The 16,032-nt window shown below is 36.1% G+C and overlaps 2 protein-coding genes across 2 annotated transcripts; one reads left to right on the top strand and one right to left on the bottom strand.

The window, feature by feature from the left end:
- Positions 1-2,806: 2,806 nt before the first annotated feature.
- LOC130992897 (uncharacterized) lies at positions 2,807-4,797 on the top strand. The gene is made up of 3 exons (XM_057917660.1): positions 2,807-2,913; positions 4,057-4,227; positions 4,402-4,797. Exons 1-3 carry the CDS (start codon positions 2,830-2,832, stop codon positions 4,507-4,509), a joined length of 363 nt encoding a protein of 120 aa, XP_057773643.1. The 5' UTR covers positions 2,807-2,829; the 3' UTR covers positions 4,510-4,797.
- A 1,476-nt stretch (positions 4,798-6,273) lies between these two features.
- LOC130994208 (uncharacterized) lies at positions 6,274-7,885 on the bottom strand. The gene is made up of 2 exons (XM_057919242.1): positions 6,990-7,885; positions 6,274-6,688 (listed from the first exon to the last, which is right to left on the bottom strand). The coding sequence occupies exons 1-2, from the start codon at positions 7,883-7,885 to the stop codon at positions 6,274-6,276; spliced, it is 1,311 nt and encodes a 436-aa protein (XP_057775225.1).
- Between the last annotated feature and the right edge of the window lie 8,147 nt (positions 7,886-16,032).

The raw sequence follows: 16,032 nt of genomic DNA on the forward strand, positions 1-16,032 counted from the left end.
CATTGGGGCGTTTCAAGGGGTTATACTTCACATATAGGATGGTTGATCCCATTGTGGTCACTTGGTCCGAAGGTTACACATTCCCCGGTCACAAGGCAGTGCTTCACTTCTCCTTAGATGGTAGTCATACCCGTTACTCACCAAGTATGGCCCTTACCAACCTTCTCTCCCGAGGTCCCCAACTCCGCGCTTTGAGTGACACATGCCTCCTGGACACAACCATTTCCGGCTTTGTCAGCCGACCAGTCATAGACATGCTACGGCGCCGAGATTGCTTTCCTCGTTTGATAACCATGGCTTGATACCTCGTCACAGTTGATGGATAGTCTCTAGAGAAGCCCAAGACTGAGGAAGGACAGTGTATCCCATCAATCCTTTCCCCACCTTCTGGATCTACAACGCCTTTTGTTGACGCTGCTTAGCTACTCGGTCTTGGGTATACCGATTATTGTACCTTGGTACACCCTGGCCTTTGCTTGACACGGACAGCGTTTTACCGAACGGAGATCACCCGTTAGGCACCTACTGCCCATGGTTTCGAACAGATCCTTCCGGAACCACGAGATTCAATCGAAAGAACAAATGCCTCACGAATATTTACATGTTAACAACAATTATTTCCACCCCTAAAACCTCACCTAAAGAATTACTCACACATAGAAGAATTCATAAATGCAAAATAGATTAAACACATGATGGAACAAAAGGGAATACTTGAATAGATAAATAATACCTAGGCTTCAAGCCTTCGATCTTGTTCAAATGCAACACACAACGGAAATAGAGAAATAGTACTGAAACGTAAATTGTTTTGGATGCCACACACGGCGAATTAAAGTATTAGCTAAAGTAAAAATAGGAGTTAAAAAGTGCCAAGAGCTTGCGCACGCTGCACATCATTAGTCTTTTATACTGCCGAATGGTTGAGGTCTAACCCTAGCTGCGCCAGCTCCAAATCTTCGCCGGGATCTTCTTTCCTTTTTTAGCTCAATCTTTGATTTATCCAATTGAAGATGGCTTCCAGCTGCAAGCTTACTCAACCTTTCCCATTCTTCCAATCCTTCCAGTTTCTTCCTCCATCTTTCACTTGCTTCTTCGAAATCTCCGAGATTGACTTTCCTTTCGTGGCTCTGGCTGTCTGCTTCTCATGGTAATGATCAGACGGATTGCTCTCTTCGGTGTGGTTCATACCACGTGGATTGCTCCAGGTTCCCATGCCCCAAGTTAAACTGGGAAGGTACTTGTTGGCCGAAGCTCCATGCTGGCAAACATGACTTTGCAATCTGGGCTCGGTAATGCCCATTCTGACCGCATTTCCTTCGTTTCCGCTCCACTGACCTTCCTTCCTCCACAACTCTATTTTTCCCCTGGACAAACCTGTACTGACACAATTAAAAAGAAAAATAGGGTCAAATGGCCCAAAAGTCGAAGACGCATCACACGTCAACATTTATTCTGACAGAATCGATACTAAGCGAGGAGATAGCGGAATTTGTCTCCAAAAAAGTCTCTGAAATGATGAAAGAAGTTCAGAAAATGGCAAGAAAAGGAAAGCACACAAGTACACAAGAAGAGGAAGAAGAGACACAGCTAGATACACAAGAAGAAGAAGAAAAACAGGATAGTACATTTTTTTTTATAATTTTTGTATAAAATTCCAACTAATTCTTTAAAAAATACTAATATAAACAGTGTAATTATTGTAGGACAAAATGGATGTCGATGAAAACAAAATGCCAGAAAGCACAACAAGGACATCACCACTGAGGACACCTACTAAAGAAAGGAACTCTGATGTCATAGACGAAGATGATGAAGATGGATTCTGGAGCCAGGCAATTAAAGTTGCAGAAGCAGAATCAAGGGCTCGTGAAAATTACACACTACCATAATGGAAGCGTCCAAGCATTCAAGGGGAAGATGGAAAATTCCCGGACAAGCTAGACTTTATCACGGTGAGAGCACGAGCAGCATCTGCTGCATTGTGCAGTCCATTTAGACCCTATGACAAGAGACGAGCCAACTTCGATAAGTTCCTAAAGTCCAAAGACAAGTAAGTACACTTCTTGTACATTTTATATAAAATTTCTACTATATCAGGTTAAATTAGTATAGTGTAGCATTTCATTGATAAATTCCTAAGGTTCAATTATGAATTAGAAAAAGTTTTGGTTGTGAATTTTGGCTTTTATAAGTTTTTAAGATTAAATTCACAACTACAAAAAACGTTGATTGCGAATATCACAATTTATAATTTTCTGAGGTTGAATAAATTTTTAATGTTAAATAGTTCATTGTGAAACAAAATTTATTCATTGCTTATTCTAATTTAGCATATTTATGTTGATTGTGACTTAATTTGAAAACATTTTAATTCACAAGGAACATTTCTGTTGGTTGTGAATTAAAGCTATAAAGCTTCAATTCACAAATGACAAAGCAATTGGTTGTGAATTAAGTGATTTATAATTCACAAACAATATTTATAGGAAATTCACAACAAACAATAATTGTGAATTCATTGAATTGGTATATAGGCAGGAACATTTCCTCGTGCCAAAGGATCAGTTTATGATCTAGGTCTGGAATGCCACGTACCTTCAAATGAATTCACAACTAAAACTCTTACTGCTTCTAAAGCTCCAATTCACAACCAACAATATACAAACAGTGTTTTCTGTTGGTTGTGAATTTAATTTTATGAACATATATTCACAACCAATAAAATGTAGGCGAAATGTTGGGTTGCCCATGGCTGTTACATGTTCATTCTTCAAGCATATTGCGGATCCAAAAAAGCAAATGGAGAACATACACCTTGATGCATACATGGCAGTACTCTACACATCACCGGAAATGGCTAGACTGAGAAGTTTCAAAAGAAGAGTGACAGTAACTTCTACAACCTTCATGGTAAGTAAATAATAATATAAGTTGAATTTATTTATATTTTATTCTATTTTTTCATATTAAATTCAAAACTGGAATAAGTGTTATAGTTATGAAAACTTAAATTCAGAAATTCACAAAATATGATTTTAGTTGTAAATTCAAGTATATATAAAACTTAAATTCACTAAACCCTAAACCTAATTCCTAGTTGTGAATTCTTACGATTGTAAACTGAACTGAAACCCTAAACCCTAAACCATAAACCTAAACCCTAAACCTTAAACCTAAACCCTAGTTGTGAATTATTACGATTGTGAATTCATAACTGAACTGAAACAGTTAATTCACAAGTGAACTGAACTGAAAGACTAAACCCTAGTTGTGAATTATTACGATTGTGAATTCACAACTGAACTAAAACAGTAAATTCACAACTGAACTGAACTGAAACACTAAACCCTAAATCTAAACCCTAGTTGTGAATTATTACGATTGAGAATTCACAACTGAACTAAAACAGTCAATAATTCACAATTGAACTGAACTTAAACCCTAAACCATAAACCTAAACCTTAAACCTAAACCCTAGTTGTGAATTATTACGATTGTGAATTCACAACTGAACTGAACTGAAAGCTAAACCCTAAACCTAAACCCTAGTTGTGAATAATTACGATTGTGAATTCACAACTGAACTGAAACAGTACATTCACAACTGAACTAAACTGAAAGACTAAACCCTAGTTGTGAATTATTACGATTGTGAATTCACAACTAAACTGAAACAATAAATTCACAACTGAACTGAACTGAAACACTAAACCCTAAACCTAAACCGTAGTTGTGAATTATTACGATTGAGAATTCACAACTGAACTAAAACAGTAAATTCACAACTAAACTGAAACCCTAAACCCTAAACACTAAACCCTAAAAACTAAACCCTAAAGTTTGTGTGTATGAATTTACAACTGAAGTGTATTTCAACATTAAATTACATTTTATATAAACTGTGATTTAACAATTAAACTAAACCCTAAAACCTAAAACCTAAACCCTAAACCCTAAACACTAAATCCTAAAGTTTGTGTGTATGAATTCACAACTGAAGTGTATTTCAACATTAAATTGCATTTCATATAAAAAAATGTATTGAATTCGCAGGAAACTATCTTCCGAATGTGGATGAAGTACAACCGTGAGGAAGACACGCCCGAGTTAAGCACGCAGAACGAACTTCAAATTGCAAACGAGGACTTGTTCGAGATGTCTCAATTCATCATTGGGGAGGAACCATCATGGGGCCATGTTAAGCCATGGCATGATTATGACAAGGTAAAAACAAGTTTACTATAAATTGTAACTTATGAATTACAGTTTATTGGAAATATCTAAAAACTGAAAATATGATTAGTTCTAAATTCAAAGTCAAAAGATTGAATTCACATAGAAAAATAGCATGACAGTTTATTCGAAATAATCATTTCTTCAATAATATTTTGATTTCAGGTTATTGCAATAGCAAATATCCTCAACCATTGGATAACACTTTGCATTAACCTCAAGGAAGCATGCATCACTGTGTATGACTCACAGCAGCATGTATGGAACAAATAAGATTATGATATCAGCAAGCAAAACATGGTCCCGTTGGCAAGGTTGCTCCCACATGTCCTCGAGTATGTAGGTTTCTTTGACGCCAGAAAAGACGTAACAAAATCTTTGAATCAGTGGAAGATTGATCATCCAGAAGAGGTCAATATCTACGAGCAAACTGATGACGTCAACTGCGGACCGTTTGCACTGAAGTTCGCTGAAGCAATATTGACTGGAAAGTGGGAACATGGATTTGACACAAAGAGCTTGAAGAAGTATAGGCATGACATGGCAATGAATGTCTACGGTTTCAGCACTAACTTTGATTGATTTTTTAATTTGCAGGTTTTAAATGGAGTTTTAAGGGTGGTTAATGAGGTTGGGAATTTGGAGATTTAACTGGAGTTTTAAGGGTGGTGAATACTCTTTTTTTTTAAGGAAGGGTGGTGAATACTCTTAACTGTTGTCAATTGTTTTTATTTGGTTTGCTTGACTGATATGAACTATTGGTAGGTAAGTAACTACTTAAATGGTTAGGAATTTGAATGTTTGGGTATGCTTTTGAAACTACTTATAAACTATCCAGGTGTTGCTAAAAATATATGATGCTTTTGATAAATTTTGTTGTATACGTTCTGCACATTATTAGGTCTTCAATTCACAACCAGCAACTACAGTTGGTTGTGAATTAAAAGCTTAGGCTTCAATTGACAACCAGCAAGTACAAATGGTTGTGAATTATGAGTTTAGTTATTCAGTTCACAACCAGCAACTACAGTTGGTTGTGAATTAAAAAATTAGGTCTTCAATTCACAACCAACAGTAGCCGTTGGTTGTAAATTCTACTTACATGGCTTAATTCACAACCAGCAAAACCAAAGGCTAGTGTTGGTTGTGAACACAAGCTTCAAAGCAAAAATTCAAAACTAAATTTCTTATTAGTTGTGAATTAAAGCTTTACAAGTGGAATTAAAAACCAACGGCTACTGCTGGTTGTGAATTGAAGACCTAAAGTTAGAATTCACAAACAAGGCCAGATGTTGTTTGTGAATTCACACTTATAGCAAGAATTAACAACCAAAACTAGCCACTGGTTGTAAGTTCTCAATTCACAATTATTAGTATTATTAGGTATAAATAACACATTTGAGCCATGAATTCACAATCAATAACTTTTGGGTTATGAATTCAAACTTAAAATGTCAAATTCACAACCAATAAATAATAATGGTTATAAATTAAAGTTTTATTGTTACTCAGTAAACTAAAATAGTCATGAATTAGCAAGCAGCCAATTTACTGATTAGGAATTCACACTTAAAAATTAAAATTCACAACTAGCATTCTCTTTAAAAATTTAATTCACAAGAACTAATTATAAACTTGTGAATTAATTAACAACCTCTAATTATAATAGTTGTGAATTCAAAATCAACTATCAGTGTTGGTTATGAGATAAATACTAAGTCACAAATTCACAAATAACAACAACTAATGAGTTGTGAATTAAAGTTCAAAACCTTAAATTCACAGCCAAAGCTGTTCACAATTGAATACATCATCTGTTCAAAAATCAGACTTTAAAAATGAGATTCATGACCTACACTGTTAGAAATTGAAATACAATAACATTGAACATTAAAAATTCACGACATAAACTGTTGGGAATTAAAATTCACGACATAGAAAATAGAACATAGTGACAATAACAAATGTCTTCAATGATAATAAGTCTTACAAAATTCAACCAACAATTTCTTCAAAAACAATAAACTCCAACAAAGACTACGAATCACTAGGATCAAATGACGGACACTTTCTCTTAGTATGTCCGGTCTCATGGCAAATACTGCAATGCTTAGCTCGACGAACATGAGAAACTTCTTGTTCTTCACTTTGAATTGGAATTGGAATTTCTTCCTTGCAACTTGACCTATAATGACCTCCTTGGTGGCATCGTGAACAAAAACTAACACGTGACTTTGTAGACGATTCTGCTGCAGAAGGAATTCTTGTAGTCTTTGGACGCCCTGCCTGTGAAGGATTGTTCGGTGTACCAACAACCCTTGTCCTCACATCAATAGGAACATCCCACTCATCTTGATGTGGAATAGGATTCACATCAAGAGAATACATATCACTTAATGTGTCTGTGTAATAGTAACTAGACACATATGGAATACAAGACTGCTTCGATTTGCTGCAACATTAAAAGTAATCAATTCAAAAAAAACATAACAGTTGTTAATTCACATCCCATTATTACTACTGTTTGTGAATTTAAAGTATTAAGTCTTAAATTCACAACAAAAACTGTTCATACAAAATCAAGTGAATTCACATCCAATATTTAGTAAACTGCTGTGAATTGAAACAATACTCATATATCAATTCAACAAACCAAAATATAGTAGAAAAATAACAAAAACTAGAACAAAATTAGAAAAACTTATAAAATAACAGCAGCAGCATGAGGGCAAGGAATCAAGTCAAGATCAAACTGATGACAAGAACAACTCCTAGCACGAAGGTCAACAACATAACTCCGATCACTAGAAGAAACTGTGAATTTGAATTCATTAATGGGATTCACCTCCATTGTGCGACCTTCCTCAACTGAGATATCCAATTTCAATGCCGCCCACTCTGTAAGTGTATGAGATCTAGACAAAGCCTTGTTGTGCCTCTCTTGAAACCAATGAGCTATCAGTGTCCTCACAAACTCTAACAACGTACATACAGGCAATCTCCTACCCCATCGAAGCCTACCATTGAATACCTCAGCATAGTTAGATGTCATGAAATTATATCTACGAACTGTAGAATGACTACGCACCCATCGAAAAGGCTGAAGATACATTAACTTCGTATATGCACCTTTATCACGAACCAAGGCCAACTGACCAAAATGCAAATCATATTGTTCCCTCTTGTAGCTATTCGCAGCCCTCTGAAACATAGCTACAATATTTGCGCCATATCTTGCAAGATTCTTTTGCAAATGATAAGTGCAAAGGAAATGATGAACTCCAGGAAACACAGCTTCAATAGCATTCTTTATGCTCAAATGCTGATCAGAAACAAACAACAAGTTATTTGGAACACCAAAGGCACGTCTCAAACGTGTAAAAAACCAACACCATGACCTATCATTCTCCTTATCACCAAGCCCCACAGCTAGTGGAAAAACTTGTTCATTGCCATCTTTAGTCACAGCAACAAACATCACACCCTTATACTTACCTTTCAAATGTGTAGCATCAACAACTATAACAGGACGACCAGATGATAAGAAACTATGAATACATGCACCAAGAGCCAAAAAACAGTACCTAAATACACCATCTCCATCAGTCTCCAAATCAATAATCGAGTCCTTATTGCAGTGCTGCACCATATGTAAATAAGAGGGGATCTTCTGAAAAGAATTATCTGGATCGCCATAAATAAGGTTGATAGCGTGATTCCTCCCGGCATATGCAACTGAATAGTCCACATGAAACCCAAACTCCCGCTGCAACTAAGCTGCCATCTCCTTAGGTTTCAGAACTGCACCATCATCCATCAATCTTGGTGCAAAAAAAAGCACCAATAACCTTTGACGACAAAGTACGGGGTGAAGGAATATTCAATTGAATTAACGTTCCGCTTGCCCGATGATCGTTTCTTGGATTATTATTAATTTATCATACAACGATTAATCTTAAACATGCTCCTATGAATTTAACAGCTGCATGTAGGTGTTAGGAATACTTACTTGTAAAGCGGATGCAGAGGTCGTTGATGATTGTATCCAAAGACTCCAGTTCTGATCTTCTCGACTGTATCCCGCTCAGCTTTCACCGTTGGATGGACAACGAGCTATGAAAGTCCCAAGCTGGAAAATCCCACACGTTTCCTGCGCCTACCAGCTCTCTCAAAAACTCTAATTTTATCAGTGTGTATTTCCTAAGAGCTGACAGCTGTATTTAAATAGAAAATACAGAGGGAGGGGGCGCAGGTTTAGGGTTTGACGATTTCCAGCTCTTTCTAGGCTAGGAGACTTTGGGCCAGTCCAGGGACCAGATACAAGGAATAAAGATGGGCCTCAAATAAATTAATTTATCTATGGTCAGCCCAGACCATAATTAATAAATTTATAAATATCAGTTCATTCCACTAGAGAATCGATACTAACTTACCCCTTTATTGCCGGTGATGAGTCGGGGCTTGTATTTAGACTTATTAAATCCTCGTATTTAAAATATCCGACATCTATTAATTAATTATAGCTCTGACAGCCTCAATTAATTAATCTCTTTGTAATCCTTAAGCAGTACCACTCAAAACTCATTATTGCGCCTGAACTTAATCAACCTGCAGGGTTTAACGCAATAAACATTATTGAGCTCCTTAAGGGGATGTCATTATCCTATACGGATACGAGTACTAATACAGATAATCAAATATCATATATTAACCGCTATCACCCAAGATACAGAGTACTCAAGTTACTATATAACTCTCGCTCATAGTAAATCAAAGTGATAAACGAATCAACATATATATCTGAAATCTTATTAGTATTAAGATCATATAAGTTACCGAGATCTTGATTCTTCACTTAAGTCAGATAGAAGAATACATCTCACTGTGGTCCTATCAATACGTTATGACGTACCAGTATAGATAAGTAATCAAGACAAACTACTTCCATCTATACCACAGCCTAAACCAATAACTTGTCCTAGAGTTATTTCGGCTGTGATTATATTATATCTCTTAAGGTTATTCCAATTATACGGTCTTCTATGATCTACAACACACCATATAATCTACTTATATAGAGATAAAGAACATACATATGCAATCATGAACCCAATCAGATAGGAGATTAAATAGTGAACACAGGAATCATTGTATACAAGCATAAAACGTTCTTGCTTTCAGTATACAAATCCAACACGGGGACCATGTTGCCTAAAATCCATCTGACATGTATGAGGTGCACTCCATTTAAACACCCTCCAAATAGTCCCCGAAGCACTGCCACGCATCAAAAAATGGCACTGATCTGGATACTTGCAAGTAGCACTAAACCTAGAAGGGGAAGACCGCTTAACAACATATTCGACTCTATTCTTCAAATGATATAAACCCAAAGCAGTCACCATACTATCCTTGTCCATAAAAGTCGACCCAACACACAAACCATCCCGTGAATATAAATCCAAATCAACAGCAACATCAACAAGCAAAGAAGCTTGATAGATTGCACCTGGAATAATCCACTGACGTCGAGCACTAGTATGAACACCAAAATTCTGATCCTCCACAGCATCATTAACAGAAGAATGTGGCAAAGCAGGAACTATATGTTGACTTCTGACTCTAGAAGTGATGCAGTGCAGAGCAGAACGCAGGATGAGGCTGCACAGAGTGAAGATCCGGTACACGTGCCCGTTGGTCCGGTGACGAGAGCTAGAGCCAAGACGTTCAAGGCTAATTTAATGGCGTTGGTGGAAAAAATCTAGAGGCAAGAGCTGAAAAGACCAATTGGAGAAGGCCCGTCAGATCAGAGCTCAAAGGTAGTAAACCTTATTGCTTACAGAGCAGAGCCGCACAACAGAGCCGAACCGCCAGAACAGACTCGATTCCTCTGCGCCTTGTTAGAGCAGCGGAATCGTTTCGCCCGGGAAGACGCGATTCCTCTGGCTTTTGCCAGATCAACGGAATCATTCCGCCCGAGAAGACGCGATTCCTCTGGCTTTTGCCAAAGCAGCGAAATCGTCCCGCCCGAGAAGACTCGATCCCTCTGGCCTTGCCAGAGCAGCGGAATCGTGCCACCCGAGAAGAATCGACTGTGCAGAGAAATTAAGTGGAGCCTGCCCGAGCAGAGAATTCAAGTGGAGTCTGCCCCTGAGCAGAGAAATCAAGTGGAGCCTGCCCGAGCAGAGAATTCAAGTGGGGTCTACCCGAGCAGATTCAACCCGCCAGAGAAGGCTTGATTCCTCTGGCTTTGTCAGAGCAGACTTAATTCCTCCACGTCTCTCAGAGGATTTCTCGTTAGGGTTTCTTTTGACTTGCTGAACAAGTTCCGTTATTTCTTTATTTCTGTTTATTTCCTTTTTACGTAGGGTTTCCTGTTCCCTATAAATAGGGGTGTTTTGTGTTGGACAAAAGCAGACAATTTTTGATAATATAACAGTGAGTTTAATTCTCTCTCAAGTTTCAAATTTTTCTTGATAAACAAGGATTCAACCTATCGACGAATCGACGAGTTCTTCATCCCTCGCCGTGTGTCATTCAGCGTCTCCGAGTTCCTACGTCAAATGCACGTTGGGGTTTAGGGAATTATTCGCCTAGATCATTTCGTTGTTTAGATTCAGGGGTTTTGAGGCAATCCATCCTTTATCTGTATTTTCAATTTCTTCCGTTCAATTTCAGTCTTCCGCGTACAAATCAAATAGATCGGTGAATTCCTTTTCTTTACGTTATTGTTTGTGATTTCCGGTGAAAACTCCATAATTACCGGCGAAGATCATATCAAGAAGGAACATCATCCTCTAACTCATCATCCTCATCGTCAAGACTATCACCGTCAGAAAGAAATTCAACATCATCAACATTAAATTCACCATCATTCATATTCTCATTCAAATTATCATCAACAAAATCACGTCCAATAGAAGGTCGAGCCAACGAAATAGGTGCAACAGTCACAAAAACTTTTGGAACTTCAGAATTATCAATAACATACTTCAAATATAAATCATTCATAAGATTCATCAAAATCTTATCTCCATCAGGTGCTATAACAACAGAACTAAGCATATACGATGACGAGTTCAAATCAGCTCCAACTAAAAAGTGAATATAACTAATCAAACTGGAATACTGTGATCCACAAGGATGAATCAAATGCAATCGTCTTTGTCCTCCAATATACTCTTCATTCACCAATTCACCAACATAATGTATAATAGTCCCAACTTGACTCATCTGTAAAACAAAAACAGTAAAATATAATTAATAATACATTAATGAAATAAAATATAAAAGACAAAAATAAAAAATTCACAACTGAAACAGTAAATTCAGAACCAAAACAAATAATTCACAACTACTCATATAATTCACAACCAGCCCTAGTCCTGAATTCACAACCAAAATTATTACGGTTGTGAATTCAAGCTGTGAATATATAATTCACACAAGAACCAATAATTGTGAATTCATTTACTTTCAACAAAAAATTAAAACAGTCGTGAATTGAAACAACTAGTCGTGAATTCGTAACCCTAGACGTGAATAAAAGAACATTCATAAACAATACATTCGAAAACCTCTAACCAAAATGTAGAAATTGATAAATAATAGCAATAACATGACAGTATGATAAATATAACAACAAATGTATAACAGTAAACGAAGATATCGACGCAACACGATAAAAAAGGAAAAAAAATAAAATAAAAATTCAAAAATATGCAACAACGACGACAATGGTAACAAACACAACTATCAACGCCGGAGAATAAAGAATAAACTATGAAACAACAAAACAAAACCGGAGAATTGACGAAGTTTAAAGATTGAACCTTGAAAAATCAGCGAAAAATGACGCACCGCAGCTCAAGGTGAAAAACGAAGCGGCAAAGCTCACAGCAAAAAACGACGCAACAGTCGCCAAGAAACAGTTGAACGGCGGCGAAGCTCACGGCGAACGAAGCGCCGCACACCACCAGAGCAGAAGAGAAGATTCCAATTTGAAGTTTTCAAGATTCATTTTTGAAGATTTGAAGATGTGGTTGAAGGTTTCAAGGACCACTTGCGAAATTCCCAGCTAAAGTTTTAGGCGTGAATTTAGGATTTTAGGCTGAGGGGCATTTCTGTCCTTTCAACCATAAAGTGGACAATTTTTATTATTTTTATCTTAGTGGACATTTTTTATCTTTACAATATGAAAGTGGACAGTTTTATATATTTACTCTTATATTTATTAATTTGGTGTTGCGAATCTAGGATTAAAGTATGGACTTAGGATGAAGGATAGATTATACAAGATGAGTTTTACAGACTTAGTTCGTCTTTACTAAACATAAGGTTTATATTGTAGGCCCAACTGAAGAGGATACCTAAGTGGGACCACTCTATAGCAAGATCAAGACCATCTTGTATATCAAGTGTGTTTATGTTCAAATGTACTTTTTGAGTTACTAAGCTCTGATATTTATTAAAGCAAAGTGTGAATGTTCATGCTTCAATGTTTACTCTCTATTAGGTATGTGCTATTAACTGGAATGAAGTTGGCTTTGCCAATTAACAAGGAGTTAACGATCGTGCTCTGAGCTAGTATTAGCCAGAGTGTAGTGCGCACAGAAGTCAGAACTGGGTAGAACTTGGCCAGGTTCCTCAGTTCTGATGAAGGGAATCGTATGTGGAAGAAAATTCCTCGACGATCATACAGTTATAAGTTGTACCAATAGTAGAGGCAGTTAAAGAAAGTGATGTTTTGTATGCTTATGATGTATGATATGTGTTTTAAAAAGCTTCATATGCATGCTGTTAAGCATGAAACATTTTATTATACAGTTCTTTTCAAATGTTTTATAAACGGCAATAGCACACTAAGTACAATAGTGCTCAGCCAAGTCTTTTTAAAATGTTTGCAGGTTGAGTGGCAGATGTAGAGTGTGGTGCTGAGATGAAGATCTTTTTTTTTATTGTATATAACTAGTTCCTTTAATGGAACAACTCTTTTGTGTATTTCCACCCGCTTCCTATTTTGTAAATCATAACGACTCTTGTACGCTTTGCTAATGTAAATTAATGTTATCTTACACTTTGGGTTCAGACCATTCTCTACTTAGATAAATTCTATTTCATTCATTCTAAGTATATATTGAGTTTCTCTTTAAGTCATGCTTCGGCATTTATATTCTCCCTTGAAAGTCGGGGCGTGACACCTAAAGATGTTATGTTTGAGTAAAGTATTAAAATTTTACTTAAAGATATTATTATTGAGTAAAATGTTTTAAATAAAATATTTATTTCTTTATTTTCACATTAAATATTTATTTATAGTCTTGATTTTTGCGCTTGCGTATTCATTTAAAATTAAATTTGATTTGGGTGTCACAAGGTGGTATCAGAGCAGGTCTACTTTCCTGTAGACTCTGCAAAACAAAATTTTCTAAAAAATATTAAAATTCACGTGTGACGAAGCCATTCGATCACTACGCGCTCCAACTTCAACGTAAAGGTATTTTGAAAAGTTTTTAAGGGGATGAGTATATACTGTTGATATTCCGAAAATTATGTTGAATTGTGCTGCAATAATTGAAGTTATTACGAGAAAATTCAAGTTCAGTATTCAAGTTATTAGTGCAGCTATGAATTGTTAAATTTCGAGGACGAAATTTTTTTAAGTGGGTAGGTTTGTCACAGCCCAAAACCATTTATTTTCTTTTCAAATTTTATTTGAAAATTATTGGACTTTTAATTTATGAAATGCTTGAAAAATATTTTATTTATTTAATTTTTATTAGTCTAGGTGTGCTCCTAATTAAATAATAATAATAATAATTGATATACATATTTATTCGTAACTTATTAAAAAAAATGCATGAGATGTACATGCATTAGATAAAGTCTAGTTCGATATATATATAAATATATGTATATGTGTTAGTTAGTTAATTATACTACTATTTTCATTTTTTTTTATTTGTCAAGTATACACATGTGATATTTAGAGATAGCATAGCTTACTCTTACCTTTAAATCCACGTGTCTCTCATGCCATAAAACCAAGCGTTTGATCAGCTAAGTCTATGCAGTAGACTTTTGACTCATACAAGCTAAACCTATATACTTTTCTCCTTATATATATATGTTTCGATAGTTTCCTTATTATATCATCTCAATAAATTTTCAGCTAATCACATATTTTATATGTGTATATATATATAATATTAAATTATATGTTAATTATTTTTTTGATATCATTAGATTATATTTAATTTTATGGGATTAGGTGCAGCACGACTATGACGTTGACTTTGATTTGAATTACTCAAGTTAATTTTTAAAGCTCAAATATCAGGTGTGGGATTTATTGAAATACATGCCATGGTTAATTCTTGTCCACTTTAATATTATGTGTTTACCATATGTGAGTTAAATTATATATCGCTAGAGGCCCGTTGAATGGGTCCATGATGGTAAAGATCCTTGGTATGCCACAATGCGATATAAATGTTATGGTTGCAACCAGTCGCCATGGGCCAGCATAATTGGTCCAGGATGGTAAAGATCCTTGGTATACCACCGTGCGACTTACAGTTATGAATGGATCATATGTGTTACCATTTTATTAACATGAACAATTATTACTTGTTCCCACACTGAGTGTACCATGTATGCTCATCCCACATTTTCAGGTTTCTAAGGTCATAGGCGCGTGGAAGGTCGAATGGTGGCTCAAATATTTTGAATTTAGCTTTACCTAAAAATCTTATGTTTGAGTAAAGTATTATAAATTTTACTTAAAGATATTATTATTGAGTATAATGTTTTAAATAAAATATTTATTTCTTTATTTTCACATTAAATATTTATTTATAGTCATAATTTTTTCGCAATGCGTATTCATTTAAAATTAAATTGGATTTGGGTGTGTTAGGTCTAGAGGGTCTCGAATAGGTGTATGGGGGGGGGGGAATACACCTATGGGCTATTTTTAAAAACTCCTCAATCAGAGGGATCTCAGATAGAGATCAAAACGAAACTTTACACGCAAACACAGACTCCTGTTTTACTGAAAATAGTTTTGACCAAACAGGGTTGACGACTGATACTGAAAGCTCTTCAGTAAAGAGTTATCAGTTAAGTTGCTGGAACTTAACTGATGCAAATAAAGGCTTCAGTCGAGTTTGCTAAAACAGAGATGATAACACCCTTCCTGACTATCAGAAGATAGATCAGTCAGACTGAGATCATACGCAGCGGAAATTAAACTTAGTTTCGCAATAGCCTCGGTGGAGCACGTTGTTGGTTTTTAGGTTTCTCTTTGCAGTTAATCAGTGTTCAGTTTATCAATTGACATAACACAAGTAAGAATGTAAAACTGAAAGCTGTAAACAACACAGAGACTTTTACGTGGTTCGGAAAAACCCTTTCCTACATCCACGGTCGGTTGATCAGACCAACAATCCACTCCGCAAGTGCTTAACAGGTGCACTGCAAACCAAACCGTGTGCTTGCCGGGTGCACACAACCGTACCACTAAAGAAAACCCTTCTTCATACCCACGCTTCACTCGCGTCGGATTTCTCTTGCCCAGCACAACCCGTGCTAAGACTTCTCACTCAGAGTCAGAGTACCTTCCTGAACTCCGAATCACTCAAACACTCTTTTGGGGGGAGGTTTGAACGAGTGCGAATTATACTACAAAGAATAAGTTATTTGAAGCAAGTTTGACCTTTGGCTTCTGGGTAAGTAGAGGTTTGCCTAAGGTCTAAGAGAATATGTGTAATCAGCAGTGACTGATTTTGGCTTTGG

This window comes from Salvia miltiorrhiza, chromosome 7, assembly GCF_028751815.1.
Source record: "Salvia miltiorrhiza cultivar Shanhuang (shh) chromosome 7, IMPLAD_Smil_shh, whole genome shotgun sequence".
Lineage (NCBI taxonomy): Eukaryota > Viridiplantae > Streptophyta > Magnoliopsida > Lamiales > Lamiaceae > Salvia > Salvia miltiorrhiza.

Coding starts and splice junctions, on each gene's coding strand:
- LOC130992897 (XM_057917660.1), top strand. CDS start 2,830: ATGGCAGTACTCTACACATCACCGGAAATGGCTAGACTGAGAAGTTTC. Junction 2,914..4,056: donor TAACTTCTACAACCTTCATG/GTAAGTAAATAA, acceptor TTGAATTCGCAG/GAAACTATCTTCCGAATGTG. Junction 4,228..4,401: donor CATGGCATGATTATGACAAG/GTAAAAACAAGT, acceptor TTTTGATTTCAG/GTTATTGCAATAGCAAATAT.
- LOC130994208 (XM_057919242.1), bottom strand. CDS start 7,885: ATGGTGCAGCACTGCAATAAGGACTCGATTATTGATTTGGAGACTGAT. Junction 6,689..6,989: donor AGGAGTTGTTCTTGTCATCA/GTTTGATCTTGA, acceptor TTAATGTTGCAG/CAAATCGAAGCAGTCTTGTA.